The 19,692-nt window shown below is 36.1% G+C and overlaps 1 protein-coding gene across 2 annotated transcripts in view; it reads left to right on the forward strand.

The window, feature by feature from the left end:
* The first annotated feature begins 1,282 nt into the window (after positions 1 to 1,282).
* The window catches only part of LOC125676612 (tolloid-like protein 1), a 36,371-nt gene continuing 17,961 nt past the window's right edge, over positions 1,283 to 19,692 (forward strand). For both annotated transcript variants that reach the window (XM_056157636.1, XM_056157637.1), the window contains exons 1-5: positions 1,283 to 1,437; positions 1,853 to 1,934; positions 3,971 to 4,076; positions 12,953 to 13,068; positions 13,423 to 13,578. In XM_056157636.1, the coding sequence (XP_056013611.1) occupies positions 1,435 to 1,437; positions 1,853 to 1,934; positions 3,971 to 4,076; positions 12,953 to 13,068; positions 13,423 to 13,578 (463 nt within the window). In that variant the 5' untranslated portion in view covers positions 1,283 to 1,434. The remainder of the gene's footprint in view (positions 1,438 to 1,852; positions 1,935 to 3,970; positions 4,077 to 12,952; positions 13,069 to 13,422; positions 13,579 to 19,692) is intronic.

A 19,692-nucleotide genomic window follows, 5' to 3' on the forward strand; every position in this document is an offset into this window, starting at 1 on the left:
AACTCCTGATCAAGATATAGGGCTCACGGCGGGTGTGACCGGTCGACAGGGGATGCTTAGTCCTCCTAGGCACCCGACCCCCATATCGGGTGTGTCCAGGGGTCCGTGTTTGCCCAACTCTCTATTTTGTATTGCTTATAGGAGTTATGAGATTGATTCCTGTTCGTTATCGTTACCTTCCTACAAGGAATGCAAAATTAAGAGTTGGACAAACACGGACCCCTGGACACACCAGAGGTGGAATCAGGTCATAATATACACAATGGTGTCCGTAATTTCTTTTGTTTCTATTAGAATTCTTTTTTGCTATACTAAAGCCACTATCAAGGGGTCCAGTCCTTTAATAAAACTGCATAATGACTTGTAATATGAGGTGGACTCATTAAGGCGTGCTGCCTTAATGAGTCCACCTCATATTACAAGTCATTATGCAGTATTATTAAAGGGCAGACGTACATGTACATACATATTTCACTAATTAATCATTCCAATTATTATAGCATTATTCAATTGATACTTTTTATATATCTATCAATACATATGCACCCTACGCAATACAATAGACAAGCATTGCAGTATTAGATAGATCTTAGTCGGGGTATCATCTTCGTTAGCTGCCATTTTCTCTTTAGTTGAGGAAATAATTTCTGTTATAAAATACTTACGGGAGATAAACACTATGAAAATAAAATGAAAATTGCATTAGGTCACCTGAGTGACCCAGGTGACCTAAACATATTTGCAGGGATATTAGCTCATATAGACTTTACTGTTTCAGGAAAAAGAACGAGCAGGGAATTGAACAGGGGTTCGAATTTACTGGCTACCGAACATGGTTACGACAACAGACAAAATCATTTGAAGCCGAGCCTTTTCGATTACTTGTTTGAAGGTGTGTTTGAACTCAAAGATAGTGGGGAAGTATGTTAAAAGTATGTCAGAAGTATTTATCAAATTTTTGAGACGGCGATGCATGAATACAGCGATTTACAGTCTCAACCATGCACATATTTTTTCTGCGCTATAACTCGAAGGGTTCTATAGGGTGTATCTGTAGTTTTCTGGTCTGTCCAAATATTTTCACAGAAAGCTATATATATGCAGCTACATACATGCATTCTGAAAAAGTGAGATAATTTCTTCTCTCCAATTAATTAACAGGATAATGATGTGACTAAATCTAGTCATGACAGAGTGTCATTGGATTTTAATACAGCCACTGATAAAACAGCACTGATATCCGGGCATTTTATAAAAGGAATCGCCTCCAGAAACTGTATACATGTAATCTACATTGATGCACCCAAGCAAGTCAGACTGAATCTATGAACCAATGCCACGAAGTTTGTGGTTCATTTGCCGCAGTACAAATGTGTGTTATAATATAACACTAGTTCCATCATAACCGTTTCACTGTCAACAGGAGAGGACGAAATGGTATGTCACTTTTCTTTCACCAATTCCATCTCAATTCTTGACACTGATGCATAAGCTAGCGATAATACTATATGTGGTATACTCATTTTCCACTAACAAGTTTAGAATGTTGATGCTTTAGCTAATAGTAATTTTCCTTTCTTTTGATTATGATTGTTCATGATTCCAAATTTCAGCTCATCAAATAGATGATATCATTTAATGGCAATACTTGTAAAATCTGCTCCGTAAATACCTCTACCGTTAATCCGATGACTAGTGATTGTATGTCGTTACCGAGTCAAGTGTATATTTCAATGACACCCCTGTATCGTTCCTCAGATTGTCAGCAAGTGTTATACTGTGGTGGTGCTGCTATATGTTATATCTATCTTTACAGATTTAAATTATTTGTATATTCATATATTTCCTCTAGAACTTCAGAGTGCAAGATCTGCCGTACCTCTTCCTTGTTGCCTGCAGCATTGTGCATGTGGTTTACCTGCTACCTACTATAAGTATTTAACCTTAATCACCTGTTCTATAGCTATTGGTATTGAATACTTCTTTATGGTCATTACTCATGACTTTGACTTCGCAAACATACTCTCCTAAGAAATACTAAACTTCGTCTGAGATGAGCACACAATGTAAATATCACAACACTTGCGATATTTCCCTCTTATCTATACCACTGAATTTTGATATCATTTTTTTTAAACATACATGCCCCTCGAGCTATGACGTTCAGAATGGAATACGATGTTGTTAAGCTGATTTGTGATTAAAGCTACTGTCAAATAAGGTAATGTTGTAGGAATTTCAACTGTCTTATTCAAAATAGATTTGTTTGCAAATTCCATAGTAGTTATAATGATCTGATTGCCATTAAGTTGAATACTGTCTGGCATGTTCCACATCAATCATTAAACCGTTCTTCACATACTGCTTTTAACTACAGAACACCGTGTCGCGGCAGGTGTTGCCATCTTAAAAAAAACCATTGCTAAGCCTCGGGGCGCTAAATATAGGTCTGACTTCATCGCACAAAACCTACAGCTGGCGATGTCTCAATATAAGTGAAATTTGTTTTTCGACGGGACGTAAAAGAAACAACCCACAAACCAACTACGGGATATCTCATTTACTTGATAAACAATAGCGCTCATGCCGGCCAATTGTGACCTGGCCAACAATGGATACCCACTCCTCCTATGCACCTGTCCGCGTTTAGGTAGATAGGGACAGATCCTTCTATAAATGTGCAGCATTTAGAAGTAAGAACCAGCTGTTCGTTCGGGTGAGAGCTTAAAACTCTATGTCCTGTGCTGTGGTAGGCGTTCTTACAACACGGACCTATCTCTATTCGAATCCCGCTCGCGCCGGCAAGTGAGAAAGTTTCCCAGTTGACTTTCGAAAGGTCGGTGGTCTCTTTCCAGGTACATTGTATCTGGGTTCTCTCTTCCACCAATAAAAATGGGCGCCATCAGATAACTGAAAATATGTTGAGTGTGGCGGAAAACAGCAAATCAATCAATCAATCTGTTAAGATCATAAGATCCTTGAAATATTTCAGTACGCAATAATAGTTCTTTCCCTTTGTTGAACACTTGGGCACAGTGAGAAGCAAAACATATTTGTGTCCACACGCGGTGGGTACAAATGTCTATCGTTGCCTTATATATTGCTTAAAGGATGATTACCAAACATCATGCAACCACCCAAACTGCTGGGACACACATTTTTAGTAAATTTATGAGTATTTGATGATACGTTAGCTCAAACAAAATTAGATAATCACTATCTTTCTATCTTTCTTTGGCTGATATAAAAAATAATTTATGCTTTCTTAACTTAATGCCTATTTATATAGCCAGTGTATAATATATGTATACATTTTGTACCCACCCAAGCGTTCAACAGAATATTGAACGTATACCTCCATCACAGAAGAGCTTATATCTCGGAAGTTGAGTATTGGTTGTACTTCACCTAATTGAAAACTTATCAAAAGGGCGTAAAAGAGCAAATACTAGTAGATGAAAATCTAATTAGAGGCAAATTCCATGTTCAAGAAATGTAACTGACTTTTTTTCTAATGTTTAGATGCTTACCAGGGACTGAAATTGTGTAGATAAAAATTGTTTTTATTTGTTTTGTTATCAAAGCAGAAAACAAGTCAGCATTTTCATTTGATGTAGTGAAGCATAATTCGATCCATGCAAAAAAGTAATGATTTTCTGAGGATAGATAAGACATAATTATTTCCTTTTATTCAGATAAAAAACTACGAAGTCATTCTTTTATCACAGAAAGGTAACACGATACGCAACACCAAAAAAAGTGGATGTTTAGATTGTTGAGTTTTGTCATGCATTGCTTAGCACTATGCAGCTGTTGTTGAAATAAATATTACAGAAACTTATCAAGTGTTGACATACTTAAGGACGAACAGTGAAATCTTAAGATATATATGTAAAATTACTTTTACCCTGTGTATCCTAAAACTAACCAGAAAGTCTTTGATTGTATGTTACAACTTAATCATCTACAGCAGATCTTACCTGTCCAAAGGACGGATCAGAAATTCTCATCGATGGAATTGGATTTGAAACTCAATCCTTTCGATTCCCTCCAACTGGGAGTGCTGGCTTTCCTAAGTAAGTTATTTAAATTCATATCTTCATATCCAATTCATATCGTAAATCAGTTACTAGAATTTGTGGCATATCTTCATGTTCAATTCCCGTTTTGTTTTCGAAGACTTGGCAACTGGTAATAAGATCATGAACACCGAAAACTACTTAACTACTTACGTCTACCGTTCTTTATTTTGTTTGTATATATGTTTGCCACTGTTGATTACTTACTAGTATTAATTACCACTTCTGTTTACTTACATATATATGTCTACAGCTCTTAATCATTCATCTGTGTATGTTTATCACTTTCGATTACATATCTTGGCACATAATTTTGACTACACATAATTCCGTTTACCTGATCAGGATATAGGGTTGACGGTGGGTGTGACCGGTCGACAGGGGATGCTTACTCCTCATAGGCACCTGATCCCACCTCTGGTGTGTCCAGGGGTCCGTGTTTGCCTAACTATCAATTTTGTATTGCTTATATGAGTTATGAGATTTATCACTGCTCGTTATCTTCACCTTTCATCTTTGTATCCTAACTGGTCTTGACTACGTATTTTGAAAGATAAACTATAGATGAAACCCCGCGCAAGCGCTGGAAATCACAATTGAATAATATTCATACAGAAAGAACTTTTTGATAATGCGTGTTTGAATTGTTGAGCACATGAATGAACGATATCTTTAATTCAAAGGAATTTAAGAACAGTGTTTGAATAACTTCATACATTAGTTATATTTCTTTATATCATAGGCAGTAAATAAATCTTGATTGTTAGGAAGTTACGTGAGCTCAAAATTAAATGTTCCTTGTATAACATAAATGATCTCTCTCCGTAAAGAAAATTAGATAATGATTTTACGAATGCATTCCGCCATGCCGAATAGTTGAATAAAGACAAAATGAACGGTCGTTCTTAATTTTAAAATTTGAAACTTAGTATTGCGAATGTGTTTATAATAACAGTTTTTGTCCAGTGTGACAATGCAAGGGTAAAATTAAGAATACATGTATGTCGTTTCTAGTTTCTCGTCAAACGCAATACTCGAAAACATAGTTCAATATATGAATGACAAACAGAAAAAACCCCTGTTAAATCGTAAACATTGGCCTGATTTCTTGGACATTGTGAGGTAGTGTACAATCTAATTTTGCAAAAATGTTTTAAGGTATAAGGTGCAAACTTCCAGAACAGCCCCGCACCATTCAATATCTGACATACATGTCTTGAACAGTTTTCGTCTTATTACTTACTTTTATGATCTGTGCCATCACCAAACATGTTCAACCAACATAAAAACTTTTTGTGTTTATCCATGTGTTTGTACATGTCAGGTTATAAATTATTTTAAAAAGTCGTAACAGTGACTTCTATAATTACAGGGGAAATTAGGAACACCGAAAATATCATGTGAATATCATGTTTAAAGATTTATCGCTTTATGGTCTCGGGAGGAGGGTGTCCTTCGTTGAAGTAATATAATTATAAATCTTCATAAAAGGATAAATATGGGCCCAGCCAAAGCTATTATAAATATAACTTACACTGAACACCTACACAATTTTATGCTGATCATGTTGTAAACCAATTGCAACTCCTCTGTTTGCCGGAAAAGCCCGAGAGTGTGCCATTGTTGTAGACCTAAGCGTCTATAGTGAAGTAATGCCTTTGACGCTTCGTTATGGAAATTTCCATAAGGTCGATTCACGACTAAATTCACGGATTGAAGAAACGAACAGGCATATTGTATTTTTAAAAAAATTATTGAAACTTTTATCTCCTGTAAGATTAAACTCAAGAATCAATAAACAACATATTTACTTCATATCATATTATCTTACGTTATTCTTAAAAATGATATAAAAAAATATAGAACTGGCTTAGATCTGCCAAAGCGTGTCCGCCACCGTGTTCTCATTTTTGCTATTTCATGGTAGTTTAGGGAAATGAAAGTAGGTTTAATTAATTTTTTTACTTTTACTAATCAAGTAAAATCCTAATATAGCTTACGGACTTCACGTCACATATGGAACAATATTAATGATCGAATCAGTAACTCTGGGACAAGGTTTCCGGAGTTTATTGGCAAAATTTGTTAATTTTTAAGTATAGATACTTATGTATGTTTTCTACTTATCCTATACTCTTGTTTGTTCATCGCTTTTTGCTACTTATTTTTCATGAAAATATGTACAGCTCTTGACTACATTTATTGCATATCTATCGCTTTTAACTACTTGCATATCTATCGCTCATGTCGACTTATTCGGAGTTGAACTAAATTCAATCAAGGTCCGGGATGAATTACTCCTGTGATCACTTCGAATAAATATTCTATGCAATTGCCGGTATTAATTTGATGTTGCGAATTGTATGTACATGCAATTACATTCAATTTCCTCATTCAGTGTGTTGGATTTAGACTAAATATTTGTTGATACAAAAATCTATCTCTGGGTCAAATGCTGTCTGACATGTTTTATACCGATGTTAGACCGTTCCTGGCACCCTGATTTTGACTGCAGTTTGCTCCGTTAACCTGAACAAGATATAGGGCTCACGGTGGGTTTGACCGGTCCACAGGGGATGCTTACTCCTCCTAGCTTCCTTATCCAAACTCTGGTATATGCAGCAGTCTGTATTTGCCCTATTCTCTATCTTATGTTCGTTAAAGGAGCTATGAGATTGATCACTGTTCGTTATCTTCACCTTTCATTGATATGAAAGCTCTTGTTACATACAATCGAGGCAGTAAAATATATTTATAACCAAAGCAGACACGATGAAGCGAAACGATTTTTGCAGATTTGACGCATAACAAAAATATCAAGGAGTACTAATACCTCGTCTTTGGTACGGCTGACTTACTATTGAAACTTCAAGGAAAATATAAATATCAGCAATAAATTAAATGTATATTCCTTGTAAATTTTATTGCCTCACAGGGTAGTTTAGTATGTTAACATGTGGACTGCTGATTAATACTCCGTGCGTTCGAGTTTGGCACAGGCTTTCTACTGAAACTGCATTTCAAAATCTAAATAAAGTACATGTATATACGAAAACCTTTAATTTCAAAATATCGCTGTACACATCCTGCACTTTCCATTCATATCCAGTTTCTCTTGTGTGTTTGTTACAGGTCATAATGGGATTTAGTAGCGAGTTACATTTCCCTGTTTCCCCGCTAGGCGGCTTGTCCCGGTCCAAAAACATATTGTTTACATTGAATCCCTATGCAAATCACATGACTTTGACATGCTGATTTACATGGCAAAATGGCAACGAAAGTCAGCACAATGGAAAATTCAAACGAGCAAGTAACACCTTTATCAATAACGGATTGTCACATAACTTATATCAATATTTGAAGATTTTTTTCTGGAACAAATATATATCAAAATGGTCGCAATTTTTCCGGTCAATTGATCATGTCAAAGTCATGTGATTCGCCACGTTGTTGAATGTGAGAGTTTAGCAAAATTTATCTCACTTACATTCTCAACCGGGATAGTGGACTTTGCAAAGAAAATCATAACGAAAAACTACAAATATGGTTTAAAGAGAGTAATTAAGTTTATAAACGAATTAAGAAAAATATTACGGCAGGGAGAGGACTTGTCCACGTGTAAATCGATACTGAAAACTGCCTATTACACTCAAGCGTTTTCTTTGTGTGAATGAAAAAAAAAAACCCCAACAAAAACAAAACAGTGTAATTTTTTAACAGACTTGCGGCATACGATATAAATGCAAATTATGGGATAGAAGAGAAGATTGATCCAGATTTCTATATGACACTGTTTATAGCTAATAACGATACATACAGATTTCTATATGTCACTGTTTATAGCTAATAATGATACATACATATTTCTATATGACACTGTCTATAGCTAATAACGATACATACAGATTTCTATATGACACTGCACTGTCTATAGCTAATAACGATACATACAGATTTCTATATGACACTGTCTATAGCTAATAACGATACATACAGATTTCTATATGACACTGTCTATAGCTAACAACGATCCATACAGATTTCTATATGACACTGTCTATAGCTAACAACGATACATACTCGCTCGTTAATTTAGATACCACATTCCGTGGTTTGACTATTAGTACCATGCAGAAATATTTCGAAAAGTTTTATAAGAAGTTTGTACCATTTAAAGGAGTAGCGTCCATTGTGGCTATGGGGCACCTGTCTCAGTAGATTTTTCGAAACGACATCCTATCCCTATTTCATAGAAATAAATGCTGTATGTGAAGCAAACACTCAATGATGTTGTTATAAAGTAATGTGCATTGAACACATAACTTTTACCATGATGCAATATGCACAGAGATTGGTTTCAATCATTGAATTACACCTTGACCAGTTATATATGTGAATTAAAGTTTAAATAAAGTTCGGGATTAAATTAACTTCCAAGAGATCAAGGTCTAGATACATGTAGCTCTAATATATAAACAAAATAGTCATTTTTTTTTTAAAGAAAAGGAATCGTCTTTGGAAACAGATTTCAGCAAGAATAAAACTTCATACGAGCACTTGAAATTGCCAACTATAAAAAATGTGAAAATGATAAATGAAAGGTGAATCTCATAACCCCTACAAGGAATACAAAATCAAGAGTTCAGCAAATACGGACCTCTGGATATACCAGAGTTTGGACCAGGTGCCTAAGGGGAATATGCATCACCCTATTGACCGGTCAAACCCGCTGTGAGCCTTACATGTATATCCTGATTTAGTAAACTGAGTAATCCGTAGCTAAAAGTCATACGTTTTGATGTCAATTTGAGAAACGTTTTGCCATTTCTAATTTACTAAAAGTTCTTCAGATTTTTTTTTTTTTTTTTTTTACAGAAGTTGATAATTTTGTGAGAAGCAAAGATGCAAACATGATGATGTATATTCGATAATCTTGAATTTTTTATGCAAAAATCTTGACATTGAATTGATAATCTTGAAATTTATATCTGAAAGGTTTGATGTATGCTCGATGCTATTGCTTTAAAGACTGAAGGTAGATACAGCAACGATTTTCATTACAAATACGGAATATGACATTGCTACCATTGAAATTGTTCTCAAATACTTTATTATTCCGCGAAATATCAGAACAACATATATAAGAAAACACAATTGAGACTCTAAACAAGGACATAGCGAGATCTAATTTGACTGTCAAGGTACCCGGTTTTATTCATGACAACACGACGAATGTGACAAGCACCGGTAACAAATGCTCGGAACTCCCGCGTACTCGACAAAAAAAATCCTCTGAATAGCCGATTATTCATAATTGACTGAGTTTCAAAGCTTTCTAAAAACGTACGTTTTCTTCGCAACCAGGAGACATGTTTCAAGATCCCGACAAACCTAGAACATTAAAACAAGAGTAGTAACAGTTGCATAACCTAACCCTCGGCATTCAATGTTAAAGTTGCACTGGGTCTATTGGACGTGTGTGATGGTGCATATTCTCGTTCGACACATTGCTGTTGGCGATGATATTTACATACCTTTACGGTAAAATAACATATTATCGTTTATCGTGGCATCTTATAGCCGACGACAACATGTTCTGCGAACTTCCTTTTTCCAATTCAAGAAGGTACAGAATGTCGTCGGTGATAATATGTACACAGCGACAATAGGTACTCACACAACTACCAAATGTACATGTATCATTGGGTGCTGACCAATGTATCTCGAGTATGAATGAGACTTATCAAAATCAGGTTATATTTTGTGTCTACAAATCTATTTATAGTTCATCATAGTAAACAAAACTATGAAATTTTGATTTACTATAGTGAGAGTTTTAATATTTTGATTTGCTGTAACAAAAGCGTTCGTACTTTGATTTTCTGTAAAAAAAACAAAACAAAAACAAAAACAAAAACAAAAAAACAAGAGGCCCATAAGCCACATCGCTCACCTGAGTCACCTTGGTCCATATCCGACGACTTTCCATATATATTTGCATATAAAACCGTAGTCCCTATTATGGCCCCAACCTAACCCTGGAGGCCATTTTTTGCAAACTTGAATCTACACTATGTTAGAAAGCTTTCATGTAAATGTGAACTTCTTTGGCCCAATGATTCTTGAGAAGAAGATTTTTAAAGATTTTTCCTATATATTTGTATGTAAAACTTTGATCCCCCCTTGTGGCCCCATCCTTCCCCCGGGGGCCATGCTTTGAACAAACTTGAATCTGCACTATATCAGAAAGCTTTCATGTAAATGTCAGCTTTTCTGGCTCAGTGGTTCTCGAGAAGATGGTTTTTAAAGATTTTTCCTATATATTTGTATGTAAAACTTTGATCCCCTATTGTGGCCCAATCCGACCCCCGGAGGCCAGGATTTTAGCAATTTAGAATTTGCACTATATCAGGAAGCTGTCATATAAATCTCAGCTTTTCTGGCTCAATGGTTCTTGAGAAGAAGATTTTTAAAGATTTTTCCTATATATTTGTATGTAAAACTTTGATCTCCTATTGTGGCCCCATCCGACCCTCGGTGGCCAGGATTTTAACAATTTAGAATCTGCACTATGTCAGGAGACTTTCATTTAATCTCAGCTTTTCTGCCTCAGTGGTTCTTGAGAAGAAGATTTTTATAAGATTGTTCCTATATATTTGTATGTAAAACTTTGATCCCCATATTGTGGCCTCATCCGACCCCCGGGGGCCATCATTTTAACAAACTTGAATCTGCACTATATCAGGAAGCTTTCATGTAAATGTCAGCTTTTCTGGCTCAGTGGTTCTCGAGAAGATGGTTTTTAAAGATTTCTCCTATATATTTGTATGTAAAACTTTGATCCCCTATTGTGGCGCAATCCGACCCCCGGAGGCCAGGATTTTAACAATTTAAAATCTGCACTATATCAGGAAGCTGTCATATAAATCTCAGCTTTTCTGGCTCAGTGGTTCTTGAGAAGAAGATTTTAAAAGATTTTTCCTATATATTTGTATGTAAAACTTTGATCTCCTATTGTGGCCCCATCCGACCCTCGGTGGCCAGGATTTTAACAATTTAGAATCTGCACTATATCAGGAAGCTGTCATATAAATCTCAGCTTTTCTGGCTCAGTGGTTCTTGAGAAGAAGATTTTAAAAGATTTTTCCTATATATTTGTATGTAAAACTTTGATCTCCTATTGTGGCCCCATCCGACCCTCGGTGGCCAGGATTTTAACAATTTAGAATCTGCACTATATCAGGAAGCTTTCATTTAAATCTCAGCTTTTCTGCCTCAGTGGTTCTTGAGAAGAAGATTTTTATAAGATTGTTCCTATATATTTGTATGTAAAACTTTGATCCCCTATTATGGCACCATCCAACCCCCGGGGGACAGGATTTTAACAATTTAGAATCTGCACTATATCAGAAAGCTGTCATATAAATCTCAGTTTTTGTGGTTCAGTTGTTCTTGAGAAGAAGATTTTTAAAGAGTTTTCCTATATATTTGTATGTAAAACTTTGATCCCCTATTGTGGCCCCATCTGACCCCCGGGGGCCAGGATTTTAACAATTTAGAATTTGCACTATATCATGAAGCTGTCATATAAATCTCAGCTTTTCTGCCTCAGTGGTTCTTGAGAAGATTTTAAAAGATTTTTCCTATATATTTGTATGTAAAACTTTGATCCCCTATTGTGGCCCAATCCGACCCCCGGGGGCCATCATTTTAACAATTTAGAATCTGCACTATATCAGAAAGCCTTCATATAAATCTCAGCTTTTCTGGTTCAGTGGTTATTGAGAAGAAGAATTTTAAAGATTTTTCCGATATATTTGTATGGTAAAATTTTGATCCCCTATTGTGGCCCCATCCAACCCCAGGGGGCCAGGATTTTAACAATTTAGATTTTGCACTACCTAATAAAGCTTATCTATAAATTTCATCTTTTCTGGCCCAGTGGTTCTTGAGAAGAAGACCCTACTCTATTTTTACCTTTTCTTGATTATCTCCGCTTTGAAGGTGGTAGAATTTAGAATTCACTTTACCTAAGGATGCTTTGTGCCATCTTAGGTTGAAATTGGCCCTGTGGTTTTTGAGAAGAAGTCAAAAATGTTTAAAGTTTCCAGACAGACAGACGGACAGACGGACGGACGGACGCCGGAAAACGGGTGATCAGAAAAGCTCACTTGAGCTTTTGGCTCAGGTGAGCTAAAAACGCTGGTATTTTGAATTACTATAATCGAAAAAGTAAGGGATTTCTAGAATTAATAAACACATGGTTATGCAGGTTTTGTTTTGTTTTATTGGTTTTTTTTAAATGAATAAATCACGCGTCAGCAGGATTATAGAAAAGTAAGCGGTTTTTTTTTAATATCATCCCCAAACAATTTACAAAAGCATATACTAGTATCCATACACGGCAAGATTGCTTTGATTAGCACAAACATACAGTAAAATTTTTTTACATATGATACATAACACGACATCTCCAAAATTCAAAGTTTGATTATAAAAAATGGAATGTTTTATATTGCTCACGGCGGATGTGACTGGTCGACAGGGGATGTTTACTTCCCCTACGCACCTGATCCCACCTCTGGTGTATTCAAGGGTCCGTGTTTTCCCAACTCCCTGTTTTGTATTGCTTATAGGAGTTATGGCATTGATCACTGTTCGTTTTCTTGACCTTTCATTATGCATAGACAATTCTTGATAAGGAAAGTTCAGGCAAAAAGCTATCACACAAACATCAACAAAATACATCCATATTGACTATGAAGTAGCTTTCCTATATTCTTGTTACAATGTTTGACATTCATCTACACCCGGTCTTTGACTTTGTGCAATGTCAAACTGTTTGAACCTTCATTTCTCGGTTGTGACTTCAGGGGATGGACTTGCAATTGGAAGTTTAAAGCAGAACCTGGTTTACGACTTCTGCTGCAGTTAATAGATGTAACAGCTGTTGGAGATGATGATGAAATTAACATAATAAATTCTGACGGTAAACAACAACCTTCATTTATTGTATTATCGGTTGACAGGGGATGCTCACTTCTTCAAGGCACATGATCTCTTTGTGCCATTTGTGGGAGTTTGAGATTGATCACCGTTTGTAATTCTTACCTTTTATAGGTATGTAAATCATACCTCTCACCTGATTCGATACGTAAGAGCTTATACTACATACAATCGGTTTTTAAATCGAGGCAAGCTACTGGTAAAACAGTTGACGTAACAGGGGTTTCAACAGTCTCGCTTAAAGTCAGCATTTCGAAAATGCTATGGTCGTTATACTGTTAATTACCTTAAAGAATACAACGTTGTCCCAATTCTTATATCATTTTAATTTCATAAGGAAGCGTTGAAGACACAGACACTGGACCATTCTCCGATGATACTTTTGAGTATTGGGTCGCCACTGATGACTCCTTTACAGTACAGTTAATTACAGACAAGGTGGGGAGCGATGCAGAGAGATTTCTCATCAATACCATCGCAGGAAAGGATTCAGGTGAGCAAGTTTGAATTTGTATACTTTTTGCAGATTTCCTAGGCAACATACAAGAAGTTCAGCTCAAGACGTTTTCACTCGTGTGGAGACGTCACCATTGCCGGTATTAAGGCCTATGCTCGGCGCACATGGCCTCTCAGCAGGGAGGGATCTTTATCGTGCCACACCTGCTGTGACACGGGACTTTGTTTTTGCGGTCTCACCCGAAGGACCGCTTCATTAAGTCGCCTCTTACAACAAGCAGGGGATATTGAGGACTTATTCTAATCCGGATCCCCACGGAACCAGAACGTTGTGAACACTACCATGGAAGTACCACTACAAAAACATAAATGATAATACTAATAATAAAATTTATATAGCGCCTTTTATAAAACAAATTACTCCAAGGCGCTTTACAAGGGTAAGAAGTGGAATGTTACCATAAAACAAAATTAAATGAAATTAGATGACAATTAAATGAAATTAGATGACAATTAAATGAAATTAGATGACAGAATGACATAAGATTTTACATCTGTAGTATTATAAAAAATGAAAGACTATTATGAAAGGTGAAGATAACGAACAGTGATCAATCTCATAACTCCTACAAGCAATACAAAATAAATAGTTGGGCAAACACAGACCCCTGGACACACCAGAGGTGGCATCAGGTGCCTAGGAGGAGTACGTATCCCCTGTCGACCGGTCACACCCGCCGTGAGCCCTATATCCCGTTAAGGTAAACGGAGTTATCCGCAGTCAAAATCAGTGTGCCAAGAATGGCTTAACAATCGGTATGAAACACGTCAGACAGCATTTGACCCAATGATAGGTTGTATTGACGAACTAGATCGTTATAACGACCATAGAATTTGCGAATTATCAAGACCGATGGCTAAAGTTTTTTGGTATTGCACTATGCAGAATATTAGCGCCTTATCAAAAAGTACACTAAAATACGCTAAAAAAATACAAAGATCAAATCCTTTAAACAATAAACACATAAAAATACCAGATTTTTAAAAACAACGTAAAGATAATAAGAGATAAAACACTATTGGCATAAATGTTCGAGAAAAACAAAATAAATACATATAAAAAAATCACAAATCACACATTAAAAACCTGACGAAAGAGGTGGGTCTTCAAATCTCTTTTAAAACAGTAAAGTGTCTGTACATTCCTAGGTCCACAGGATAGACCATTCCAAAGTGTCGCTGTCACCATGTCAAACCTCCGTTCTCCTTAAGTTTTTGTCTTGGTTACAGGAACTATAACCAGACAGGCTGATTCCGATCTCAGTGATCTCGCTTCTATTAACATTTATTAACCATAAACGAATGCCGAAATATTTAAATATCTAATAATTGATTGGATTACAGAAATAAGGTGCATTACTTTGGCTTAAGTTTCGAAAGACCAAATGATAGAACTTTAAACTGAAATAGTCCCTTCTGGGTTGTAAATACCGTCTTTTGCTTGTCAGATTCGTCCATGACAACCTGGCAGTAGCTGCTTGCAAGATCTAACGTACAAAAGTGTCAAATGATTCATCTATGCGTAGTGACGGGTAAGCGTCTTTCTTAGTTACTGAATTCAACTTGTGGAAATCTACACAGAATCGAGTCATCCCGTCTCGTTTCTTGAGGAGAACCATAGGCGTTGCCCGAGGAGAGCTACTAGGTTCAATAATGTCCTCCTTCAGCATTTTATCTATTTCTTGCTCTGCAACTTCTCTTTGGTGGATAGGGAGGTGTCTGGGAAGCAATTTGATTGGTGGATAGAGAGGTGTGTGGGAAGCAATTTGATTGGTGGGGCCTCACCTGTATTAATGGTGTGTTTCACCAATTCCGTGCGCCCTATTGTACCTCCAGGTTCCATAAATACGCCTGTGTAGCGATATAATACGCTTTCTATCATTTGGCGTTGATATTCTGTCAAGTTTGAAGAAACATTGTCAAGCCGTGGTCTTACATGTTCTGGTAAAACCTGAACATCTAATACTTTGTAGCCAGATTCTTCACTTCGAATGAGTTCGCAATCCCATATTGAGTCGGCGGTTTGTAATGAAACGACCATTGCATTCTTTTTAAGAATGATCGTCTCCTTTGTTGGGTTAAACACAGAAAACGTAACGTCTGAACCATTCGTTCTGGCGACGGATTTGGTCATCAGTATACGGTTTTCTATTTGGTTATCAAGGTCGGGTTCGACTAATGCTTCTACATCTGGGGGGGGGGGGGGGGGGGGGGGGGGTCACCAATTACACTGTCCTAAACAAACATAACACTTCCTCCGGGTACACTAATTGTTTCTGTCAAATTTATACGCGCGCACCTATTGTGCAATTGGTTTTCCATAAGTAAAAGAATTTCACCAAAATAAAGTGAATACAAGATCCCCTTGCTCGCGTCTATCAAAATATCGTACTTTGCTAAGAATTCTAGTCCGAGGATTCCTGATAAACAGATGTACTAAACTAATGATTTTCAAATAATAAAATGATATTGGTTTCCCCATGTACAGAGAGCAAGTCTCAGTCTGCGGTTGTCAAACTCGCATCCAGTTCTACCAGAACATGATGCTCAGGAAGTGACACAAAAACTTCGTCTGATATAAGAGTCAGAGATGGCTCAGTATCAACCAAGAAACAAACCTTTTTCGAGTATAGTTCAACCTCAACAAACCCATACTTTAATATAGAATTCAATCGAACACGAAAACTTTTGGTGGGCCTTTTTCTGTTTTGTTGAATGATTCTGATGGGGCTGGGCTTGTGGCCGCGAGCGCAGCCTGCTCTGGTGTAAAAACGACAGTCATTTCCATTTCCGGTTTGACATTCTGTTTTACTTTGGGATCCTCTATTATGATTCTGAGGACAATTTCTACTGACATGCCCACTTTGTTTACATGTAAAACATTTTACATTACTATGAGCTGTAAGTCGCTTGATTTGGCTATCTGGGTTCTTATTCATATAGCTAGAGAGCGTCTTTGAAAAGATCCGTTCAATTCATTTTTCTAAATCTCCATTACTGGAATCATTTCTTGCCCGAGAGATCAATGCACTACATTGCTGATAAGGCAGTTTCTCAGTATCTGTTGGTTTCCTTAGCATTTCCTGTGATCCTTCAAAGGACTCAAACTTTTGGGGAAGAGATATTGCTCGATCTAGCGATTTAGGGTGCGAACATTTTACATATCACTTTGATTCTTGGGACCCTAACCCAGTAACGAATTGTTCAACTGTCAAAATTTCACGCATATCAATTGGGAAGGCTGGGGATGTACGACTTGCTAATTGCCTTAATGAATAACCACAATCCGCTACCGATTCACCAAATTTTCTACATCGGTTTCTAAAATCGCACCTCTACGCGGTTTTGCGTTCGGTAGGACAGAATCTTTGTGTAAGTGCGCTTTTAAGCTGAAAGTAATTATTGAGTTCTCGATTTGTGAGTTCACTTAGAACTCTTTGTCCTCGTTAACGAAGACACATATCTAGCTGAATATAGCCTTTTCCCAATATGTCCATTCATTCCAAAGCGATATATTCTCGAAGTGACATACATAATTGGGCCATTCTACGTTCTCCCCATTATAAATATCGAGTTCTTTATGTTTTCGAAACGTTTCAGTGAACCGAGGACGGTCTAAAAATTCAGATATGTTGTAATGAAAATTTATTTTCATTTCAGAATCCTTACCCAGATTCAATTCAGGTTCCAAACTGTCGTGTCCAAATGAATACACATTAAAATCTTGCTTTTATATTCTCGCGAATCTCGAAAGTTTAAACCCGTACTGCCTTCCTTACTTTTAAATTGCGGAGTCACGTGATCTGAAGACCTCATTCTATCTTTTGTGCGAGCTGGAGTAAAACATTCGTTTATCGTGTCATATGGATAATAACTTAGCGATTTGTTTTCATACACGGACTTATCAACAAAGTTTGAAACAGAACTCCCTGATTTGTCTCCACGATTTACCGACGAGTTTTGAGAAAACGAGGCATGAAGAGTGTCGTATGTTTAATCATTACGAAGTAAGTTACGAGGTGTGGACACAAAATTTACTGTGCTGTCTGAAACTGTAACAAATTCTTTTGTTTCCGCTTTACGTTTCCTCTCAAATTCAGAGAATTTTTCATCAACACGGTCATTATAAAGAAAATTTGGAATTGAAACCCGCATTAAAGCTAAAATCCCACAATGACATTGTTTACATGTGAAAACGTCAACAAAGTGACGTATGAACACTCACTTAAACACTGAAAACTAACTCAGTTATCCCCAGGACGAGCCCCCATAAATTGTAACGGGGCTTTCAGTATTACCGTACATCTCCGTGTTCAAAAAAGAATAACTAGAGTTTCAGTGTTTAAGAATAAAAAACCCCACAGGTATTTACAAATTAATTAGCAAGATATGAAACAGTATCATTATAAGTCCAAGGGAGTGTGATATTTACCATTTAAAAGCTGTTTAATTCCTAATTTAACCCCGAAATACGTCTAAACAGTACTGATGTAAGTTAGTATCTCATTCTATAATCACCCACCGGCCGGTTCTTACAGTCCCGGCCGGGTCTAAACAAAGGGAAGTAACTCTAAATAGCATGGTACATACAAAACCATCACACATTAAATATGCCACTGGGCTTTACATTTTACGTCACAATGGGGAATTCCGCTGAAAATCCACGCTGCCATTGAATAATTTGAAGACTATCATCCTTAACGCAGATCCTAGCACAGAACCGATCAAACGGCAGATATATATATATATATATATATATATATATATATATATATATATATACGTTGACAAATAGTAAAGCTAACTCGTACCCAGAGAGATTCTATTTTAACCATGCATAATTTATAAAAGATAATAATAAGTAACAAATACAAAAAATATAAAAATAAATGAAAATAAGCTATGTAAACGAAGAAAGAGATGAACAAAGTTTGAGAGAAAGATAATGTAAACAAGTTTGAATAAGTTAACAAAATGGACCAACTCCAAACAAAATCAAAGAATAGGTAGCCCAGGAAATTGAATCAACATCAGACATTCCCGTACTGATCATGTCTAAGGTAGATGTGTAAGAAAAACATAGAATCACGGAAACTGATAAATGGGTTTTACATGTAAGCAATCGGGTATGAAGTTCAAAAAAAATAAAATGGACTGATTGTGAACAGAATTGAAAAAAAAGTGTTCAAAAATGGTCATATATATATATATTAGCGAAAATAGTCGGCTATCGTCATCTTTGATATCGAGAAAAATACGCTATATAATAATGTTTAAGTTACTCGTCTCTGAGATTGCTAATGTCAATACACATGCACCACGTATTACCTAAACATGTACATGTATATGTATTTATATTCAATATAAATACAAAAAAATGTTAGAATTTCTATATTGAAATGAATTTATGCTACTCTTAAGCTTAACTCATAAAAATGCTTCAGGAAATAAAATTCCAATTTCGTTATGAGAGTGGTCATCAAAACTGTTATAAATGAAGAATGACATTTGAAGTACATGTTAAATCATATCTCGAAACTGTCCAATAAGTCATGGACTTGGTCTCTTATCGATACAAAATATGCATGCCTTTAATAAAATATTTCAATTTATTTAGAAGGGTTAACCATTACGGAAAAGAAATAAAATGTACAGATTACATACAAACCCGTTGTCTTAAGCTGCATACTGAGCTCTATATCAGAATCATAGAATTTGTGACAGTTCATACATTGCATATTTTAACACCACCTCTGGAATATTATGCAATGACTCAATGTTTATATATGATTGATACACATTTTCCTAATGAACATAATTATTCATATAAAGGAAAATTATGAAACTAAAGTAGAAAACTGATTCATGTCTTCTTTAACGACATTTTCATCGCAAACTGACCAAAGTTGTCCTTTGACATGCTCCCCTGAAAAAACAAGTCTCGGTGACCCATACTTTTTTCTCATAACAAGTAAGCTTATTGTCTTTTTAAAATCATTCCTCAATTTGGATTAAAACTCTATTGTAGTTATTTTTTTCAATTTTAATTTTTACATTGCGCATTAGAATTTTCCCCATATTTCCTTTGAAA

The sequence above is a fragment of the Ostrea edulis genome, chromosome 3 (assembly GCF_947568905.1).
Source record: "Ostrea edulis chromosome 3, xbOstEdul1.1, whole genome shotgun sequence".
NCBI lineage: Eukaryota > Metazoa > Mollusca > Bivalvia > Ostreida > Ostreidae > Ostrea > Ostrea edulis.